We start from the raw sequence: 23,597 nt of genomic DNA, 5'->3' as shown, positions 1-23,597 counted from the left end.
CTAGGTCTTTATCTTTGGGGTAGAGCCCATTGGGAACTTTGTATTTTTGTCCCACTTTGTAGATTAATAGCAAATTAGGCTTTCAGATTACTCTAACAGAAGGGCTGTGAATTGTCTAATATAAAATAATGTTGAAAAGCATCATATATCCTGTTGGACTTCACTACTAAAGTAATGTCTTTTGTTGAGGGATAATTTTGAAATTTAAAAACATGACTTTCAGATAAATATATAATAAGGACATGCCAATGATTTGATTCAATTACTAATAAATGAAGGAATCAATCAGATGATACACCTGGTCCAAAGTAGAATTCAAGGAATATAAATTTAAACAGTCATTCAAAGAAATGCTAAAATAAATGTGTTAATAAATACAAAACTTCTTAATGCTCTTCAGGTTCCCTGAAACCTTTGGAGTTTAGATTTCTGATCAGACAGAAATCTAAAACTTAACATACAAAATCATAGCATCCATGATCCCATCAAATAATAAAGAACAAAGTTAAACACAGATGCATTCTCTTAATTAAATAATACTTGGATGAGACCTTTTAACAATGACCTAGTCTGACTTTGAAAGGACATGCTGTCATATTTTGCTTTATTTTTAAGTTTTATATGTTAATATTCTCAATATTTAAGTTTGTTCTTGGTTTTTTTTTTGGTCTTGGTGTCCCTATTATCTTTTGACCCACAAAATCTTTTTACTTCCTATTACTTTAATTTCCTTTTCATGTCTTTCAGCACACACACACACACACACACACACAAACTTTTATAAAGAAACCAAACCTTTTTTTTTTTTACTTTTTTAAAAATAGATATGTACAATGGCATGAGGAGACTGGTTCCTTGTCACTAGCCAGGACAATTTTATCTCCCATTCTGGAGCAGATTCCACTAAAACGTAGTAATTATATTAAAACTCCTATTCTGTGACTCTTTTTGCACATTTCTCTAAATTTTAAGCATAGAATAAATTTCTCCTGTGTTTTCTTGCACCCCCAAAACCATAAAAGGTGTCTCTTATGTGTCCTAATGTACTTGTCATACTATTATGATACATAAACTTTCTACCTCCCACCACAACATACCCTTCTATTAACTTGGAATCTATAAGGGCAAAGATGGTCTTTGTCCAGTTTTCTCAGGGCCTGGATGCTCAGTAAAGAACACTTGAATAATGGACACTATTCTTATGGTCAATGAATCAAGTGTAAAAATTAAAAATGAATTCAAGTACAGCTGGTGTTGCTCAGTGGTTGAGCATGGACCCAGGAACCAGGAGGCCACCGGTTTGATTCCTGATCAGGGAATCATAAAGCAATTTCATGATGAAATTAAGACTAGTTCTTGATACCCAAACTAGTGAATAAAACACCATGTGCTACAGGGATATCATATGCTACAGTGACAAGTTAGTGTGTATTGCCCAATGAATGTGATATGTCCCTGTCCATCCTTGCTCTAAGATTCATGGTAGATGGGAGGACAAGTAACAATTGACCATGGTTAGATAATGCTTGCTATGCCTATGAGATGATCAAGGACCAAGGATTATTAAGTGAGTCAGGAGTAATACTTAAAACACTGGTCAATTTCACATTGCCATAATGAGAACTAAAAGATGCTAGAGAGTTGAAGACACAAAAAGCTACTCTTCCCCTATTATTGTTAATTAGAGGCCCGATGCATGAAATCGTGCATGGGTAGGGTCCCTAGGCCTTACTGGCGATCAGGGCCAATCTGTGGGCGACCAGCAGGGTGATTGGGGGACCCTACTGGTACCCGCCTTGACTGGCCTGGGGCCTGTGGGCTGGGGGCAGCTCCTGTGTTGAGCATCTGCCCCCTGGTGGTCAATGTGCATCATAGCAACCAGTCATTCTACCAGTTGTTCTGCCATTTGGTTGATTTGCATATTAGGCTTTTATTATATAGGTTATCACTGGTGGTCAACATAGTGAGTGCTCGGCAAATTCCTGTTAATACTACTGTTATCTAAGGCCTTGTCCCCATTCCCATCTAGCAGGTCATCTACACACACTGACCAAGCAAGAAGGGGCATTGTTTCCAGGTGAGTTGGGAAGATCAAAAGTGGCCTCTCTTATACCTTTCAATAGTAATTGTGGAGATAAATAGTTATTAAGCAACACTTGGGCTTTTCACATTTGTCAGTTTCCATGGCATAAATACTTTCATCATCTCATCATGCATTTCAAACTACCAACATGATATTGGTGTATTACCTATATTATAAAAAGCCAGTGGCTGTAACACCATAACGACCAAATGACCAGTCACCAAGAGGTGCATTGAAGGGTCTTGCAGTGCGGCGGGTCTGGGGTCCTGCGCGATTTTGCGCATTGGGCCTCTAGTACCCTTATAATGGTATATGAATTATATATATTAGATATTTCAGCTTCCCCTTCATAAATGGAAATTACTGGGTATTTAGAAGGCATGAACAGTACTATCAACCAACGTGACCTACTGGAATTCTAATTCTTTGTAATTGCAAATGGAACATTCTCCAATATAGGTGATATGGTGTGACATTAAGTAAAATTCTAATTATTTAAAAGGCTTCAAATCAGACAGATTATGTTCTCTGATGACAGAAGATTAAATTTATTAACAAGAGTTATTTAGAAATTTCCAGATATTTAGGAATTAAACAACATACTTTCAAAATTATCCATGGGCCAAAGAAGAAATCACAGAGGAAATTAGAATATATTTTTTATTTATTTTATTTCATTTTTTATTTTTTAATATATTTTATTGATTTCAGAGAGGAAGGAAGAGGGAAAGAGAGAAATATCAATGATAATAGAGAATCATGGATCCGCTGCCTCCTGCACAACCCCTATTAGGGATCAAGCCCACAACCCACTCAAGTGCCATTGGACCCTAATCAAACCTGGGACCCTTCAGTCCGCAGGCTGACGCTCTATCCACTGAGCCAAACCAGCTAGGGCTAGAGTATATTTTGAATTGAATAAAAATTAAACCAAAAAATTTAACCATTTGTGCAATAGAGCTAGAAAAGTGCTTAGGCAGTGGTTCTCAACCTTTCTAATGCCGCAACCCTTTAATACAGTTCCTCATGTTGTGGTGACCCCCAACCATAAAATTATTTTCGTTGCTACTTCATAACTGTAATTTTGGTACTGTTATGAATCGTAATGTAAATATCTGTGTTTTCCGATGGTCTTAGGCTCTACAGCAGTGGTATTTGTCATGTCCCACAGGTTGAGAACCACTAGCAGGGTCGCCTGAGACCCTGCCTTAGAGTATAATTTATAGCTTAACATACTTATATTAGAAAAAAAGATTAAAAAAACAGCCTAAGCTTCTACCATAAAATGTTGGAAAATAAGTACATGTTATATTAAATCTCAAGAGAAGGAAGGAAATAAATGAGTAAAAATCAATAGAAAAATATAGAACATCAGTTAAACTAAAAGGTTGTTTTTTGGAAAGGGCAATCAAATTGACAACCCAGTAGGTATATTAATCAAGAAAAAATGAGAACATGTGCAGATGACTTATCTGGAATAACAAAAGAACATTGGTGTATACATCTTATAAACATAAAGAATAAGTATTTTTAAAACTTTATGCTAATAAATTTGAAAGCTTAGGTGAACTGCACAAATTCTTTGAAATATAAAAATTTACAAATTATATGCAAGAATAAATAGAGAATTTCAATAGCACTGTAACAATTAAAGAAGTTGACTTTGTATGCTGAATTTTTCTTGCAATCTAAATAAACTTGACTTCATCAGTTAATTTTAACACTTAAGGAAAAACTAATACATTCATTCACAAACTCTTTAAAAACATAGAAGATACATAAATCTTAAATTATTTTATCAGTGAAAAATTATCTTGAAACTAAAATTTTAAAAAATACAAAGTAAAACCCTCTAACATGACCATTCCTCATGAACATACACATAAATTCCACAAGAAAATATTAGCCAATAAAATCCAGCAATACATGACTGATTGGCATTTTAGCACCAAAAGCAAAGTTGGTTAATCTTTAGGAAAACTAAATAATGTAATTTACTACATTAACCAAATAAATTGTTAAATAAAGCCTATTTAATTATACAAGTAGATGCAGAGAGGGAAGTCTGGCAAAATTCAACAATCATTCTTGATGAGACCATTATTCACCTATTAAATAATGTATAATACCACTCTACAGTCAACATCATACTTAACCATGAAAGACTAAATGATTTCCCCTTAACATCAGCAACAGGGTAAAGATTTCTGCTCTTGTCCTTTATTCTTCATTGTAACAAAAGTTTTAGTCAGTACATAAGGCAATTTAAAGGAATAAACGTCATAACGGTTGGAATGGAAGCATAAAAACTATATTTACAGATGACATAATCTTGTATGTAAACTTCCTTAGGAAATCTAAAGAAAAACTACTATAACTGATAAGTGAATTTAGCCAGGTTGCAGGGACATGAGCAATGTACAAAATCCACTTATATTTTTGTATAACAGAAAAAATACAAATTGAAGTTAAAAATTAATACCTGCCATAGTAACATAAAAATAAGGAATAATTAATGTGGGGGAGCATGGGACTTGGTTGGAAAGTTTGAAGGAGGAAATTCCAAAAGAATTTCCTAGGGGAGTTGGCTGAAGGCAACCGCCCCTGATTGTTCTTGACCTTTCCAAACAAGTCTGTGTATATGTGAGGACCGGCGGGTGTTTTTCCGAATCTTGATGCTTAATCTTTATGCTTAGAGGGTACTGCTGTCGCCTGTGTCCTCCCAAGAAAGCTTACCCTACTGATTGTATCTGAAAGTTAAACTTTCTCTCAAACTGGTATTACAATAAAAGCCTGAAGAGGCAGGAGAACAAGACTGTTTGGTTTCTCTAGCCAGGCAGTTCCTTAGCCCTCTCTTTCACAAAAATATGTGTCAGAGTAATCATTCATCCATTGCTTAGGGTCTGGTGGTCAGCCCCGGCAAGTTAAGAACAAATTTAACAAAATACGTGCCAAATTCACAACACTGTAAATACTAAACATTGCAGAGAGAAATGTAAAATGGTAGAATACATGGTGAGATACAAGTTGCTCTTGGATTGGAAGACTCAATATTGGTGTCAGGTTTCTTTAAAGTCATCTCTAGATTCAAATGAATCCTAGTCAAAAGCCCAGTATGCATTTGTGTAAATGTTGATAAGCAATATTTAAAATGCATATACAATGGACTTTACATGTATTAGAAATAGCCAAGAAAAGAACACATTTGAAAGAATTACACTCATTACCAAGTTTGAAGTATGTCATAAAGCTACAATAATAAAATTTGGTATTAGCATGAAAATAGACATATAGATAGTAGAAGAAAATGTCCAGAAACAAACCCAAATATGTAAGGTGAGCTGATTTTTAACACAGAGGCCAGGGTGATAAAATAAAAATGTGTCCTTTCAAGAAATTATGTCAGAACGATTGATATTATATGGAAAATAATTAACTTTGATTTCTGTCCCCAGACCATACACAAAACTTAACTTGAAATAGATAATAACTAAGTGTAAAAGTTTATGCCCACAACTTCTAGAGGAAAACAACATTTTTGCAACCTTGGCAAAGGTAAATAATTCCTATACTGGACACAAAAGAAAATAATTACTTTATTAAAAGAAAATATTTTATTCAAAAGGTACTGTGAGGAAAAAACAAGTCGGACTCAGAGAAAATAGTGGATATTTCATGCAGGCAAATGGAAAAAAACAACAACTAGTTATCCCTTTCTTGAAATACATCAATGTGGCACCATTTGCCTGGAGATGGCATTCCAATAGAGCCTCACACAGATACAGTGTGCGTGTGCAATGGAGCTCTGATTTTCTGTCTCCCTAAATAGGAAGAGTGGTGTGTGTGTGTGTGTGTGTGTGTGTGTGTGTGTACCCCTATGGTAGTCAAAATAAATAATGCCCCTCCAAAGATAAACACAAATGACAAGGAGGAATTGAAGTTGCAAATGGAATTAAATTTGTTAATCATCTGACTTAAAAATAAATGATAACCTGGCTTATCAGAATGGAGCCAGTGTAATCCCAAAGATCCTCTAAATGTATTTTTAAAAAGGCAGAAGAGCGGTGTCAGATATGTGATGTAAGACTTGACTATCTATTGCTGGCTTTAAAGATGGAGAGGGGCCCTGAGACAAAAAATTGGGGCCGCCTCTAGCAGTAGTAAAAGTAAAAAAAAAAAAAAATGCAAAAGAAAAAAATTATCTAGAAAAATATTAAAACACCTAGAACATACTCAATTATTTTTAAAGTATCTGCAATGTGGTACTGATGAAGGAATGGACACATAGATTAATTGGCTAGAACATCATGATACAGTCTCAAATGCATAGGAAATTTAGTATATGAAAAAGGTGACATCTCGATTAAGAATGGAAGAAGGTATCTTTGTAGTAGAGGTATTGGGTTAATTGATATAGAGAAAAAAAATCAATCAAACCTATAGAAAAAAATGGGACATGATATGGACAAGTCACAGAAAGAATGCAAATGGCCCTTAACTCAATCCATTTTCTTCTTCTTTTTTAATACATTTTATTGGTTTTTTTACAGAGAGGAAGGGAGAGGGATAGAGAGTTAGAAACATCAATGAGAGAGAAACATCAATCAGCTGCCTCCTGCACACCTCCTACTGGGGATGTGCCCGCAACCAGGGTACATGCCCTTGACTGGAATCGAACCCGGGACCTCTCAGTCTGCAGGCCAACGCCCTATCCACTGAGCCAAACCAGTTAGGGCAGCCCAATCCATTTTCTAGAAACCACTTCTAAAATCACATTTTCAAATATAACAAATGATGTCTTCACTTGCCTACTCATTGAAGTACTATTCGTAAGATCAAACAACAGAAAAGTAGTGAAAGGACCAATAATCAGGAACTGGTTGGATAATAATCCAGGGCACAACAGCATGGAGGATTATAGAACTGTCTGAAGAAAAGGAATATATACTATTGTAGTGTCATTTTAGGATATGCCATAAAATAAAAATAGCAAGATAACAAAAGCTATGTAGATAGTGTGCTGCAGTTTTACCTGAGAGAGTGGATGCATGTGCTTACAGATATTTCAATTAACAGAGCAATGGGAGGGTAAGCCATAATATCATAAATGAAAATGTGAGGGGCTGGTGGGGGGGGGCAGAAATAGACATAGGGGCAGGAAGAGAAGTGGAATGACTGAATAAATCTTGTTTAGTAAATTTGGTGTTGGAGGTGATTTTATTTTCTCAAAATCCTGTACAAATTTAAATTGTATAAAGGCCCTAAATATATATCTACTAGAGGCCCAGTGCACAGATTCATGCACCAGTGGGGTCCATCAACCTGGCCTGTGGGGATTGTGCCAAAACTAGCTCTCTGACATCCCCTGAGGAGTCCCGGATTGCGAGAGGGCAGTTCTCGGGTGATGCACCCTGGAATCGGGCTTCCTCCTCTCTGGTTCCGGGGTGCATTACCTGAGAACCGCAGCTGCCAAGTCACCGCAAAAGAGGCGGTGTCAGATATGTGATGTAACACTTGAGCATCTGCCCCCTGGCAGTCAGTGAGCATCATAGCTACCGGTCGTAGTGTCTGCTCCCTGGTGGTCATTGCACATCATACCTACCAGTCAGACAGTTGGATAGTCACTTAGGCATTTATATATATCGATCCCTGCAGAGGGACCCTGCTTACTCCACAGAAGCCCAGGTACTGCCTGCCGGGACGGGACCGCAGGAGGTTGACTCCAGAGTGTGTCTGGTCCCTCTCACCCAGTCCTGCCCCACTGGCCATCTTCTAATTAATTTCCTTCCAATGTGCACAAATCTCTGCACTGGGGCACTAGTTTATAAATAAAACAAAGGAGTCTGTTAGTTTTCTAGGGCTGCCATAACAATGTACCACAGACTGGGTGACATGAACAACAGAAATGTATTTCCTTATAGTTCTGGAGGCTGGAAGTCCGGATCTTCTGAGTATCTCCTTAGTTCATACATGGCCATCTTCTCCTTGTATCTTCAAATGGGCTTCCTTCTATGTGTATCTGTGTCCTACTCTCTGCGGATAAAGATAAGCCATGTTGGGTTAGGACCCAACCTAATGACTTCATTTTACTTTAATTCCCTTTTTAAAGACCCTGTCTCTAAATAGTCAGTGGACTTGAACCTATAAATTTTAAGGAGGCACAGTTGAGTCCATAGTACTGTCCAGGAATAGGTGGAGTGGGTGGCTCTTTAAATAATCATCAGAGAAAAATTCCAAGTGACAAATGTACCCAATAGTTGAACAGTACCTGCCTGGTTGACATGCTTGAGAGATGAAAAGAAAATGCAGATGAAAGAAAAATTATTCCAAATGATGGGTACACCCAATAATCAGATTGTACCTCCCAACTGGACAAGCCCCAGGGTGAAAAGAAAACGCAGAAGATTATTTATCCTTCCTGGTGCTGGCGTTCTGTGGAAGCAACACCTTGGCTCAGCCTCACAGAGGTAAGACATTTTTAAATATATTTTTATTGATTTCAGAAATGAAGGGAGAAGGAGAGATAGACAGAAACATCAATGATGACAGAGAATCATTGATTGGCTGACTCGTGCACACCCACACGGGGATTGAGCCCGAAACCTGGACATGCCCTCTGACAAAAAATTAAACTGTGACCTCCTGTTTCATGGGGTGACCCCCAACCACTGAGCCTGCCAGCCAGGCCAGGTAAGATATTTTACACATGAGGCACTGACTTCATGCATGTGGTCCACAAGATTGTTGGGGGCTGGACTCTGTCTTTCTAGGTCCCTAGACATTAAGAGAGGGAGACAGTCCTCCAAAGCCAGCTCAGTTTCTATCTGTAGGTGGATGGGGCGCTGGGCTAGAAAAAGTTCATGATTTAACGCATGCCTTGTGTTCCCCAGGACCCACCATGGATCCCTCAGTCCTGCTGGCCTTTCCCTTGCTCCTGGCTCTGTCCACACCTTGCAGTGCTTGTCAATGTAAACTTCAGCACCCTCAGGAATATTACTGCACGTCAGACATTGGTGAGTCTAGGGAGACACCAGAGAAGTCTGCATCAAGAAGGTCTCACCATGGGGTGGAGCAATGCAGAGGTGGGGGAGCTCTGTTGATCTGAACAATGTCTCCAGGAGACTGAGGATGGGAAATCTTATTTCAATGCACCTATGGGCTCCTGACCCATTTCTTCCTCCTCCCAGTCTTACTAGTTTATCTACTAGGACCAGGAGAAAACACTGCACTAAAACGAGGTTACAAAGTTCAAATCAGAGAGAAACCAAGATGGCGGCATAAGGTAAACACCTAACTGTTGCCTACCACAACAATTTTGAAACTACAACTGGAAAACAGAGCGCACACCGACCAGAACCACCAGAAAGCTGGCAGAGTGGAAAACCTATAACTAGAGAAAAAAAGAGGGGGGGACGCTGAGCCTCAGGAGCTGTGGAGGTGTGGAGATCCGTGAGTGCGGAAAGGGTGGGCGGCTGAATACGCGGCAGGCTTGCTCGCAGCGGTACGGAGAGGGAGGGCAGCAGACGCTGCGTGGCTAGCTTTCTCGTTTGGGAGAAAAACAGAACCTCCCGACTGCACTGAAATCCGGCTGCGGTCAGGGAGAAACTGGTCTGTTAGGCAGCGGGAGAGGCTCGAAAGCTGCCTTCTCTCAGAGGCGCGCAGCCATTAATTCGGACACGGAGAAACCGCCCCTCTTAGGGCGGAGCAGACGGGAAACCAAAACTTGTCTGTGCCACCCTGAGACTCCGCCCCATCCAAGCTGAGCACAGAAGCTCTCCCAGCGGAGACACTGCTGATCCTCATAGCCAACTGGCTTGGAGATCAACTCCCGCCAGTGATACCAACAATCCCAACCACTCTGAACTCCAGTTTCTGGGGACACGCAGGGAACCCAGACGCCTACAGGACTCTCGGCCATCGGTCGGAGAGTGAGAGTGACTTTTCTGTTGGTGTGGACGACACCAGATTTCAACCACTCTCATAAGGGACACATTCAAGAGGCAGACTCAGTGAGCACCAAAGCCCTACTGTGTCTCCAGCACAGCAATTCTTCCATTATAGACACAGCAGGCCCTCACAACCAATTGGACCGGAGGTCAATTCCTCCCAGTGTACCAACAGCAATCAGGGCTTTTAACTACACCAAGACTTTCCACTCAGCCCACAAAGGGGAGTACCAAGAGCGACCACCTCTAGGGTGATTGGGGAAACTGAGCTACCAGCCCCTATAGGTCACCAACCACACAAAGCCACTCCATCAACACAGGGAGGCAGCCAAAATGTGGAGACATCGGAGTATGTCACAAGTAGGAGAGATAGATGAAAGCAAACTAATGGACGACACAGTGTTCAGAACCATATTTATAAGGTTACTCAAGAATCTTCTAAAAACCGCTGAGAAACTTGAAGAGACCTTCAAGGACCTAAATGAGAATACCAAAAAAAAATGGAAAAGAACCAGTCAGAAATTATGCATACACTGTCTGAAATAAAGAATATACAGAGTAGACCACCGCACCCGAAGAGTCAAACCAAAGATCTGGAATATGAGGAAGAAAAAAACACCCAACCAGAGAGGCGGAAAGAAAGAAGAATCCAAAAGTGTGAGGATAGCATAAGGAGCCTCCGGGATGGCTTTAAGTGTACCAATATCCGAATTTTTGGGGTGCCAGAAGAGAGAGAGCAAGATACTGAAAACCTATTTGAAGAAATAATGACAGAAAACTTCCCCACCTGGTGAAAGAAATAGACTTACAGGTTCAGGAAGCGCACAGAACCCCAAACAAGAGGAATCCAAAGAGGACCACACCAAGACACATCATAATTAAAATGCCAAGGGCAAAGACAAAGAGAGAATCAAGCAGCAAGAGAAAAACAGTTAGTTACCTACAAGGGAGCACCCATACGACTCTCAGCTGATTTCTCAACAGAAACTATGCAGGCCAGACGGGAATGGCAAGAAATATTCAAAGTGATGAATAGCAAGAACCTACAACCAAGACTACTCTACCCAGCAAAGTTATCATTTAGAATTGAAGGGCAGATAAAGAGCTTCACAGATAAGAAAAAGCTAAAGGAGTTCACCACCACCAAACCAGTATTATATGAAATGCTGAAAGGTATTCTTTAAAAAGAAGAAAAAAGTAAAGATAAAAATTATGAACAACAAATACATATCTATCAACAAGTGATTCTAAAAGTCAAGTGAATTAAAAATCTGAGGAACAGAATAAACTGGTGAACATAATAGAATCAGAGGCATAGAATGGGAGTGGATTAATAATTCTCAGGGGGAAAGGGGTGTCTGTGTGAGGGGTATGGGAAGAGACTGGACAAAAATCATACACCTATGGATAAGGACAATGGGGGGGGAGGGAACCGGGTGATGGGGAGATATAGGGAAAAAAGGAGAAACAATTGTAATAATGTGAACAATAAAGATTTATTAAAAAAAAAAGTTCAAATCATTAAGGTAAACCCAATTCCTCTTTCCTTCTTAACCACTTCCTTCTAAATAAACTAGATTTTCCAATCTGCTTGGGTGGTGGGATTTTAATGGTGTCTGGAACCTAGCACCTTCAAGGAAAACCAAGGTCTTAGCCTCTCTTTCTCCCCATCACAGATCCTCAAGAGGCCCAGGAAACTCCCAAGACTCAATAATATCTATACCCCTCTTCGTTCAGATGACTGTGGATATCAGGAAACATTGTTTAACCGCATACAGTACCTTGTTGCAGGTGAGCACCCCTTCCACATACAGCCCCTCAAACTTGTTACCTTCCCTTGAAAGGACCACTGTATTTCTGTAACCCCAGTTCTCTGGAGGACCAGGGACCTCTTGTTCATAATATGACAGATGCATCCTAGGAAAATGCTGGGCCATTTTAAAATCATCTGTGATTTGTAGATGACTGTACCAGCCTCTGGGTTTCCAGACTCTCTGGGGCTAAATACCTTAGGGCCTTAGCATGTCCTTCCCAAAGGGGCATCCGTACATGCTGTGCTGACCCCAGGCCATGCTCTCTAATCGCCGCAGGCTTTGTGAGGGCCGAAAAAATGATCTTCACAAGGTGCCATATAATGTATTACATGGTCAGGCTCACCACAGAGCATACAGTAGGTTTCCTGGGAGCATACAAAAGAGGCTGCAAATGTCACGTGAGTAGCATCCTATGTATGTTTCCTCTGCAGCCCAGGCTCTGCTCATTGTTCCTAGATCTTCTTCCCTGTCATCTCCCTCTTTGGATGACCTTGGCCTCCTTCCCTGCTTCCTTCCTATTCCCTGCCCCTTCTCATTGTCCCCTTTAGCTTCTCCCTGGATTCAGAGCGCTCCCCCATCCCTTCACCCCTTCACCCTTGTCTTTTTCGGATGGGGGTGTGTGAACAAGAGATGGGAAGGGAATGACAGTAAATCCTGTATCTCCCTCCACCTGTAGGTTCAACCCTGCTTCCTCTACTCACTTGGCTGCCCGGAAGCTGATCTCACAGACTGTGTGTGGGAACAAAGAAATTGTCAATATAACGTTTGGAGCGAAAACCACTCCTTAAACTCCATGTGTGTCCCCTCCACAGATGGTCACTGTGAGTGGACTGGAGTCCAAGCCTGAGCTCCAGCAACTGTTCCAAGCATGACTCCTCAGGTTCTGCCCTAGGGTTTTAATATTCTATTGCTGGATCTGGCCAATGAAAACAGAACTGAGTTGTACACCTAAGTTTTGCTTACTTTCTGCAAGCAGTGTATGCATCCATAAAATCTACAAAAAAATAAATCCCAGACTGAGACTGTGACAGCTTTTCCTTTGTTAACTCAGTTCTTCAATCAGATTTCATTTCAATTCATCCAGCAACAGCACGCCTGACCCTAATCCTTCTCATTCCAAAGTTCCTGCATCTCCTCATCCTACCAAAAGCAAGAATTCGGGCCCCCAGCAAAGGGATAAACCAGAAAGACTAGGGTCAGACTCCACCTGACATTCCTTCACTTCCCCTGATATTGGCAGAATCAAAACCCACCAGGTGAAGGAGAAAGGACATTCCTTGCTCCCACAGAATCAAGACTGCTTTGCATATATAAAAACCATTCCTTGTCATTATTAAGATCCTGAGTATAAAATATTACACTTTTAAACTTTTATAAGAACACAAAGGGGAATAATTTTAGGTCATCAAATCACAAAAGGCAAGAAATATGAAAGAAAATATTGACAAATTTGACTATTTTAAAATAAAACACCTTTCTAAGAATAAAGTACCATAAACACAGTAAAAATATAAGATGCAGACATAGATTGGAATTGTAGGAGATTTACAGATTACTGTACAAGTGAGGTCTGGATAGTAAATATTCTGGGGAATTGATTGAAGTTTTCCTTTGAACATAATCAACTTAAAAATATTCCATAGTTCTTTCAAAACTAGTCCCTTCTCTCTTTATTATAGTTAGTTAGGTTTTTTTAAGATTTTAAATAATTTGGGATTTTAAAAAAAGCGGTGCCAAGATGGTACAGAGAATTCATATACAGATGGTCCCTGACTTATGATGGTTGACCTTATGATTTTTTTGCCATTATGATGGTGCAAAAGTGATATGCTTCCAGTAGAAACCATACTTCCAATTTGAATTTTGCTCTTTTCCTAGGTAGCAGTATGTGATATGATAATCCGTCATGATGCTGGGCAGAGGCAGTGAGCCATAGCTCTCAGTTAGCCATGTGAGCAGAAGGGTAAACAACCCATATGCTACTGTGTGATCGTGTGTTAACTGTTTTTGCCCAACTGCAGGCTAATGTAAGTGTTCTGAGGAAGTTTAAGGCAGGCTAGGCTAAGCTATGATGTTTAGGTTAGGTATATTAAATGCATTTTTACCCCATGGTAAGTTAAGCAGCATCTGTATACCCTTCACCTAATTGACCCTAATGATAACATTTTATGTATCTACTAGTGGCCCAGTGTATGAAATTTGTGCACGGGGGGAGGGGGTGTCCCACAGCCCGGCCTACACCCTCTCCAATCTGTGACCCACAGGGATCAGGCCTAAACCCGCAGTCGGACATCCCTCTCACAATCCAGGACTGCTGGCTCCCAGCCACTCACCTGCCTGCCTGCATGATTGCCCCTAACCACTCTGCCTGCTGGCCTGCTCGTCCCCAACTGCCACCCCCCCACACTGGCCTGCTCACCCCCAACTGGCCCCTCACCAGCCTGATCACCCCCAACTGCCCCCCCTGCCAGCCTGCTCACCCCCACCTGACCTCCCCACCGGCCTGCTAGCCCCCAACTGCCCCCCTGCTGGCCTCTCACCCCCAACTGCCTCATCACCCCCTCCTGCTGGCCTCATCAGCCCCAATGACCCCCCCCCCCCACTGGCCTGATCACCCACAACTGCCCTCCTCTCTTGGCCCCTAACTGCCTCTACCTCAGCTCCGCCACCATGGCTTTGTCCAGAAGAACATCTGGAAGGTCTCCTAAGATTAGCCAAACTAATCTTAGTCTAATCTTAGTCTAATTAGCATATTACCCTTAGACTAATCTTAGTCTAATTAGCATATTACCCTTTTATTAGTATAGATGGTATATTTGTGAAAACTAAGAAATTTGCCCCAGCCTATTTTTCCCAGTGATTAGAGCCCAGGCCAGTGGACTGAAGGGTCATGGGTTCCATCCTGGTCAAGGGCACTTACCTTGGTTGTAGGTTCCATCTCCTGACCCCAGTGGTGCTGGGACTGATGCAGGAGGCAACCAATGCATGTCCTCTCACATCGATGTTTCTCTCTGTTGCCCTCCCTTCCATTTTCTCTAAAAATCAATGGGGAAAAAATATCCTCTAGTGAGGATTAACCAAAAAAAGAAAAACTATGAGATTTAACAAGTGTACAGTTCTGTTAACTAAATGACACTCTATTCAGATTTCTACAGCTTTTCAGTTTTTTCCGTGCCAGCATCCAAGCCAGGACACTGCAGAACCGTCTCCCCAGTCTTCTCTGCGCTGTGACAACTACTTCGTTTAACTTTTAGTTTTCAACAAGCTGGCAGTTTTTAAGAGTACTGGACAGGTGTTCTGTGGACTGTTCCTCAATTTGGGTTTGTCTGGTGTATTTTCGTGATTACACTGGGACTCTGGATTTGGGAGAAGAATACCACAGAGAGGAAGTCCTTTTCTCATTGTCCCACATCACAACATAGCATTGGCATTTTATCCCTGGGGTGGTGACATTCCTCACCTGCTTACAGTGGTGTTGGCCAGGCTTCTTCGCTGTACAGCCTCTATTTTTCTTTTTCTATACTCTTCTGGCCATGCCCTCTTTTTTTAATGGGACAATGGAATTTAGAAACCCATATTTGAGCTCTGGGTTATTTGTTGCTTCTGGGGTGCTACTGCTTCTAGGCCCTCTCAATAAACAGAGCTAGGAAATATGTGTACTAATTCATGTATATACACAGTTATAACTATTTCTGTCTCTCTCAATATATATTAAAATTAACATGTGTTCATACTATCTTTAACTATAAAGTAATCCAGGATTTATTCTAGCCTTCAATCCTTGACTATTTGTACCACTCTTCTCTGACGATAAGAAATCTGACTTCCATTTTATATAATTTCCTTATTCAACCCCAATGTACATACAGGGTGGGGCAAAAGTAGGATTACCATTGTGAGTACATGGAACACAGAGTATATTCTCATATTATTATAATTGAGTAATTATTTTCCATACAAACAACTGTAAACATACTTTTTCCCCTCCCTGTATACATTAGTTTCAGGATTGTCAACATATAACCTTTTGAAAATAAATTTACCAACTAAAATTATCAGGTTTATGTAGTTTTTAAATAAATCCTCTCATTGAAACTCAAATGTACATGGTCCCTATCATTGGACCCCAAAGGTTCCCGGGGTCCATTCTGGGAGAAGAAGTCCTGCAGGGGAGATGGTTCTCGTGGCATAGACTCAGAAATTGGAGTGGGCTTGCATACAGTGTCAGAAATAAAGGCACTGCCTGATACTTACTCATCTACAATCCCCACCTAACTTATCCAGACCCTCAACATTACCCTTCCAATAAGCAGGTCCTTCCATTGAAAATTCTCAGAATATTCTATGCACCCAAAGTAGGAGCACCTAAATATATAAAGCAAATATTGAGCAACATAAAGGGAGAGAGTGACAGTAGTACAAAAAAATAAATAAGTAAAATAAAATTTTCAAAATAAAATAGAGCCAAGAATCAAAAGTCTAAATGAGCATAGTTGTGGTTAATAGGAATAAAAGGAGGCTACAAACTCCATGCACAAATTGTCTGTGATCTCACCTTGGGTGGAATTCAACCAAAACCTTGTAATCGGGGCATGATTCTACATGAGAAAACCTATGGGACAGATGGAATATCACACAGACTTTGGGAACCATATTGAGCACAGGGAGGTTTTCTGTGGCTACAAGGTCATACACATACACACACACTAACAAAAATGTTTATAAGTATCTGTGTATACATAGGTAACATATTCCCTAGCTTTGTCTGCTAAGAACCTAAATGAAATAAAATGTATCTGTTGAATAGGCAACAGTTTCTTAGTTGGGGCACAAAAAGCAAAAACTGTAAAAGGCAAATCGATAATTGTGCTTCATTAAAATTTAAAACTCCCACTCTTCATAACTGTAATTCCAAAAGTAAGAGTAAGCCCCAGAGAGAGGATTTGGAAACAGCCTAAGTGCCCATTAGCAGATGAGTGGATTAAAACACAGTGGTTCATCTACACAATGGAATACTATGCTGCTGTAAAAAAAGAAAGAACTCTTACCATTCACAACAGCATGGATGGACCTGGAGAGCATTATGCTAAGTGAAATAAGCCGGTCAGAGAAGGATAAGTATCACATGATCTCACTCACTTGTGGTATATAATGAACAACATAAACTGATGAATAAAAATAGATTCAGAGACATAGAAATATCAAACAGACTTCAAACCTCAGAGGGAAGGCAGGGGAGGGATGATGGGAGTAAAGAGATCAACCAAAGGACTTGTATGCATGCATATAAGCATAACCAATGGACACAGACTATAGGAGGGTAATGGTATATGCCGGGGGGTGGAGGTGGCCGGGGGGGAAAAGGAGACATATGTAATACTTTCAACAATAAATAAATTAAAAAACACACCCATAGGCTATATAAGTGAAATGTCAGTGCTGCAGTAAATACAAAATAAAACACCCTTTTTGAAAAAACAAAACACATATACTTGACAGACATCCTTTATCCAGAATACTGTATATTAAAGGGGGAAAAAAAGAAGTCTCTTACCACTCAATGATAAAAGACAATATAAATAGGCAAAATATTTTAATAGACACTCCATAAAACATGATATATGAATGACCAACAGTTCCTAAAAATACTTATTTTGGAAAAATATAAGTGAAACCTTTATAAGGCACCACTTTGTATTCACTACAATGACAAAAATTATGAAAGACGGACAATACCAAGTGTTGACAAAGATTTGAAGTAAGTAGCAGTCTTCTAAATTGTTCTTGGGAATATAAAATATTACAACCAATTTGGAAAATGTCCAACACTTTTTTACGAAGTTAATGATATAATTATTACATGATTAAACAATTACAGCTTTAGTATTTGCACAAATAATAAAAACATAGGAAACAAAAAGACTTGTAATGAATGTATGTAATGTCACCATGCCCAAAAAACTATCAATACCTGAATGAATAAACACATTTTGGTTTAGTCATACAATGTAATAGTAACCAGCTTGAAAGGATACAAGCTATGAGTACAGGCAACAACGTGGCTGAAAGAAAATGCAGATGAGAGAAAAATGATTCCAAGTGACAGGTACACCCAGTAATCAGATGGTACCTTCCGGGTGATAAGCCTCAGGATGACAAGGAAATTCAGAGGACTATTTAACCTTCATAGTGCTTGGTGTTCTGTGGAAGCAGTGGTACACCTTGGCTCAGCCAGACAGAGGTAAGATATTTTAAAATATATTTTTATTGATTTCAGTAAGGAAGGGCGAGGAAGATAGAAACATGATGAGAGATAATCACTGATAGGCTGTCTCCTGCCTCCTGGGGATTGAGCCTCCAAATAGGGCATGTGCCCTGACAGGGAATCAAATCATGACCTCCTGATTCATGGGGTGACCCTCAACCACTGAGCCATGCCAGCCAGGCCAGGTAAGACAGTTTACACATGAGGCACCGACTTCATGCATGTGGTCCACAAGATTGTTGGGGGCTGGACTCTGTCTTTCTAGGTCCCTAGACATTAAGAGAGGGAGACAGTCCTCCAAAGCCAGCTCAGTTTCTATCTGTAGGTGGATGGGGCGCTGGGCTAGAAAAAGTTCATGATTTAACGCATGCCTTGTGTTCCCCAGGACCCACCATGGATCCCTCAGTCCTGCTGGCCTTTCCCTTGCTCCTGGCTCTGTCCACACCTTGCAGTGCTTGTCAATGTAAACTTCAGCACCCTCAGGAATATTACTGCACGTCAGACACTGGTGAGTCTAGGGAGACACCGGGGAAGTCTGCATCAAGAAGGTCTCACCATGGGGTGGAGCAATGCAGAGGTGGGGGAGCTCTGTTGATCTGAACAATGTCTCCAGGAGACTGAGGATGGGAAATCTTATTTCAATGAACCTATGGGCTCCTGACCCATTTCTTCCTCCTCCCAGTCTTACTAGTTGATATACTAGGACCAGGAGAAAACACTGCGCTAAAACGAAGTTTCAAAGTCAGGATCCTTAAGGTAAACCCAATTCCTCTTTCCTTCTTAATCCCTTCCTTCTAAATAAACTAGATTTTCCAATCTGCTCGGGCGGAGGGAGTTGGATGGTGTCTGGAGCCTAGCACCTTCAAGGAAAACCAAGGTCTTAGCCTCTCTTTCTCCCCATCACAGATCCTCAAGGGTCCCATGAGACTCACAGAAATCCATAATATCTACACCCCTCTCCGTCCAGATGACTGTGGATATGAAGAGACGAGCTCTGAACAATCACAGGTACTTATTGCAGGTGAGCAACCCATCCACATGCAGTCAGTCAAACTTGCCACCTTCCCCTGAAAGGACCACTGTATTTCTGCAACCCCAGTTCCAGCGGGGACCAGGGAGCACTTCTCCATAATTTGACAGATGCATCCTAGGAAAATGCTGGGCCATTTTAAAATCATCTGTGATTTGTGGATAACCGTACCAGCCTCTGGGTTTCCAGACTCTCTGGGGCTAAATACCTTTGGGCCTTAGCATGTCCTTCCCAAAGGGGCATCCATACATGCTGTGCTGACCCCAGGCCATGCTCTCTGATCACCGCAGGCTTCCTGAGGGCCCGAAGAGTGATCTTCACCAAGTGCCATATGTTGTCTTTCTGGCAGCAGCTCACCCTAGAGCAGAGGATAGGTTTCGAGGGAGCATACAAAAGAGGCTGCAAATGTCACGTGAGTAGCATCCTATGTATGTTTCCTCTGTAGCCCAGGCTCTGCTCATTGTTCCTAGATCTTCCTCCCTGTCATCTCCCTCTTTGGATGACCTTGGCCTCCTTCCCTGCTTCCTTCCTATTCCCTGTCCCTTCTCATTGTCCCCTTTAGCTTCTCCCTATATTCAGACCCCTCCCCCACTCCTAATCCCCTTCACCCTTGTCTTTTTCGGATGGGGGTGTATGAACAAGAGGTGGGAAGGGAATGACAGTAAATACTGTATCTCCCTCCACCTGTAGGTTCAACCCTGCTTCCTCTGCTCACTTGGCTGCCCGGAAGCTGATCTCACAGACTGTGTGTGGGAACAAAGAAATTGTCAATATAACGTTTGGAGCGAAAACCACTCCTTAAACTCCATGTGTGTCCCCTCCACAGCTGGTCACTGTGAGTGGACTGGAGTCCAAGCCTGAGCTCCAGCAACTGTTCCAAGCATGACTCCTCAGGTTCTGCCCTAGGGTTTTAATATTCTATTGCTGGATCTGGCCAATGAAAACAGAACTGGGTTGTACACCTAAATTTTGCTTACTTTCTGCAAGCAGTGTATGCATCCATAAAATCTACAAAAAAATAAATCCCAGACTGAGACTGTGACAGCTTTTCCTTTGTTAACTCAGTTCTTCAATCAGATTTCATTTCAATTCATCCAGCAACAGCACGCCTGACCCTAATCCTTCTCATTCCAAAGTTCCTGCATCTCCTCATCCTACCAAAAGCAAGAGTTCTGGCCCCCAGCTAAGGGATAAACCAGAAAGACTAGGGTCAGACTCCACCTGACATTCCTTCACTTCCCCTGATATTGGCAGAATCAAAACCCACCAGGTGAAGGAGAAAGGACATTCCTTGCTCCCACAGAATCAAGACTGCTTTGCAAATATAAAAATCATTCCTTGTCATATTAAGGTCCTGAGTATAAAATATTACACTCTTAAACTTTTATAAGAGCACAAAGGGGAATAATTTTAGGACATCAAATCACAAGTCAAAAATATGAAAGAAAATATTGACAAATTTGACTACTTTAAAATAAAACATCTTTCTAAGAATAAAGTACCATAAACACAGTAAAAATATAAGATGCAGACATAGATTGGAATTGTAGAAGATTTATAGCTTACTCTACAAGTGAGGTCTGGATAGTAAACGTTTTTGGGTATTGATTGAAGTTTTCCTTTGAACATAATCAACTTAAAATTTTCCAGAGTTCTTTCAAAACTAGTCCCTTCTCTCTTTATTATACTTAGTTATGGGTTTTTTTTCCTCACCCGAGGATACTTTTCCATTGACTTTTAGAGAGTGGAAGAGAGAGGGAAAGACACAGAAGAATATCAATGTGAAAGAAACACATTGATTAGTTGCCTCCTGCACTCTCCCTGACCAGGGCCCCTGTGACCAAGATACATGCCCTTGATAGAAATCGAACCCGGGACCCTTCAGTCTGCAGCCGACGCTCTATACACTGGCATGGAATCTGTGCGGGCCTTATTTGAGTTATTTCAAAATGACTGTTTGCAGAGTATAGACAGGTGCTTGGTTCAGTAAATTATACTTGAATACAAGGCAGGAGCAATCTTACCTGTGTGATTGTATGATTGTGAGGAAGCAGTGACCTACTATCTCTATGGGAGTCTCTCTGGGATGAGATTCGTGCGTCGTTATGCCCTTTCCCGTGTGGATGATAGGAAAAAATTGCAGCAGGAGATGAGGGACTGGAAGACAGTCCTGTGAGCAGAGAGAAGGAGCATGAAGCAAAGGGAGGGAACAAAAGGACAGGAAGTAGAGCAAACAGTAGAAAGTAGAAGCAGGTAGAAAAGATAGAGAAAAGGGAAGATCAGGAGGCTCATCAAACAGGCAAAAGGAGGAAAAATCAGAGAGAAAACAATGAGAGGAAGAGAGAAGGAGAAGGGGAGAGGGAGAGGGAGCGAGGGATGGTGGGAAGAAGTACGCAACAGGTTCTGGGCTGAAAGCAAAGCTGGCGGGTCACTTGTAGAATGACCTTCTACCTTGTAGCTATCAGGATGCCGTCTTTCCCTCCTAGCTGCACTCTTTTCTATATTTCATGCTACGTCTAGTCAGTTTTAATTTACTGTTATTCAGAACTGCTCTTGAGGACAGACGTCAGCACACTGTGTGAACACTCAGTGGTTTAAACGAGTCCAGCCTCAGGATACCCTGGGCAGGGTCCCAAATCAGCCATGGATGGGTAGTCCTGGGAGCACAATGTCCTAGGTTACTAAGGAGCTACAATTACTGTGTTTCTGGTTCGTTGGCTAAAATGAAGCGTTCCCATGCAGGGGTTAGAGAAGGCAAAGTGCTGGGAGGGAGGGTGAGCTCACCCTAGGTGAGTTATGTTTTGCTGAAAAATCCATGCATCAATGTAATTATGATATTTTTCCTCATCTCTCATGTAAATTCAAATTTCTCCCAGGAGAGTTGGTCTTCTCTGGAGGAAAGAGGACGGTGACTTGGCACGCGGGGACATGGGGTGTGGGGCTGGAGGGGTGGTGTTTAACCGGGACCTACCAGGCTCCAGACGCCCTGCATATTCTGTCAGTCAGAGCAGGGTAGAAACTCTGATCTCGTGGGGAGGGATGAGTGGGGAGAAGTCGGCAGGGTTCCTCTGGTAATATGATCTCTTAGAGCTGCATTTTCCTGTTGATTTGGCCAGGCCCTAGAATAAAGAAATCATGATTGAGGGGGTGGAAAGAGTATGCAAGGGACCCCTTGTGTTTAGGTATCAAGATGCCACTTATGTACCTCCAGCCAAATCTCAAAACAACAAAATATGCAGCCCCACTGCACCCACGCCCAAGATCCCTCACTCAACCCCCAGTGCAGGGAGAATTCTCACCCCTTATAAATACATGGGGAGACACCATAGTGAGGGACTCACCACCTACCAGCCTCACCAACTTCCAGGTAAGCAATCCAGTGGTGTAATTGCACAAGAACAGGCCTGCCCATACCTGCTAATCAGTCAGGAGGATGCAAAGACCACCAGGAAGGTGGGAGGCAGGTGGGTACAAAAGGGACAGGAAGGATTTAGGAAGAGACTTTCTTACAGTTCCTCTTGATATAACATTATAATAGTGACAGAATGTGGGTAAATAATATTAGTGATTTGTGATAAGTATTCCTGTAATGACTGTGAAAAACCTAGGGATTAACTAAATGGAACCTGGACTCAAGGTGCTTAGATTAAGATCCAAGTTGTATTAACTCCTGGCTGTAGTACCTTAGGGCAGGCCGTTCAATAGCTCTTTGCATCAGATTCCTCAACTGTGAAGTGTAAATAATTACAGAACTTCTCTTACAAAATTACTGCCAAGATTAAATATTTAATACATGGAACACACTTGAAATATTACCTGAAGTCAAGTAAGCACTCAATAAATTTGGATTTGTAGTGTATACCCTATGGTTAGTAGTTATTATTACTAATCCTTTAGCAATAATGAGCACTGCTTTAATAAACCTCACAATACTCATAAAAATATGGATTTATGCCCTAATTTTCAAGTACCTTTTCATTCTTAATTGCAGTATTAATTTCAATTATACTTTAATGTGAAAGAAAAAAATAGTATCAATGAAGCAGTATAACTATCTCAATTTCATATAGATTAAGACGGAACAACAAGATTCACCAGGATAGTATTAATCATGGTTATAATGCTATGTTAAAGCAAATAAACAAGGTACTGAAATCACCCCCAGTTCATAAAGGAAAGCCAGAGAGAATGCCAATATTTTAACACTACTTCCTTGGCCCTAAAATGTCCTGCATGAAAGAGTTCTGTAGGATGTCACAACATTTCTCAGAGATTAATCACCACAATCATTATCCCACATTGTCCTTCAAAATTGGCATGAATTTTCTTGGAAACAGTCATGCTCCCACATTCTCACCCCACACTGGCCACTCACCAGGGTGAGGCCATAATCTAATTTCTCCCCATTCTCTAAGAATGCCCAAGTCCAGGCAGGCATGTAGCTGGATCTTACTTGTGG

At 41.1% G+C, this 23,597-nt stretch overlaps 1 protein-coding gene and 2 long non-coding RNA genes across 3 annotated transcripts in view; 2 read left to right on the top strand and 1 right to left on the bottom strand.

Moving 5' to 3' along the window:
• LOC129147799 (uncharacterized) overlaps window positions 1-23,597 on the bottom strand; it is a 58,832-nt gene that overhangs the window by 17,365 nt on the left and 17,870 nt on the right. The window contains exon 3 of the long non-coding RNA XR_008555009.1: window positions 22,110-22,257. This is a non-coding gene — a long non-coding RNA (uncharacterized LOC129147799). The remainder of the gene's footprint in view (window positions 1-22,109; window positions 22,258-23,597) is intronic.
• Window positions 8,976-12,871, top strand: LOC129147798 (uncharacterized). Its single transcript, XR_008555008.1, has 4 exons — window positions 8,976-9,096; window positions 11,706-11,820; window positions 12,120-12,241; window positions 12,520-12,871. It is a non-coding gene; the product is annotated as an uncharacterized LOC129147798 (long non-coding RNA).
• LOC114230868 (metalloproteinase inhibitor 1-like) lies at window positions 18,238-20,161 on the top strand. The gene is made up of 6 exons (XM_028142606.2): window positions 18,238-18,293; window positions 18,494-18,616; window positions 18,791-18,864; window positions 19,015-19,129; window positions 19,429-19,550; window positions 19,829-20,161. Exons 1-6 carry the CDS (start codon window positions 18,278-18,280, stop codon window positions 19,997-19,999), a joined length of 621 nt encoding a protein of 206 aa, XP_027998407.2. The 5' UTR covers window positions 18,238-18,277; the 3' UTR covers window positions 20,000-20,161.

The sequence above is a fragment of the Eptesicus fuscus genome, chromosome 21 (genome assembly GCF_027574615.1).
Source record: "Eptesicus fuscus isolate TK198812 chromosome 21, DD_ASM_mEF_20220401, whole genome shotgun sequence".
Classification (NCBI taxonomy): domain Eukaryota; kingdom Metazoa; phylum Chordata; class Mammalia; order Chiroptera; family Vespertilionidae; genus Eptesicus; species Eptesicus fuscus.
This window is presented reverse-complemented; position numbering and strand designations above follow the sequence as displayed.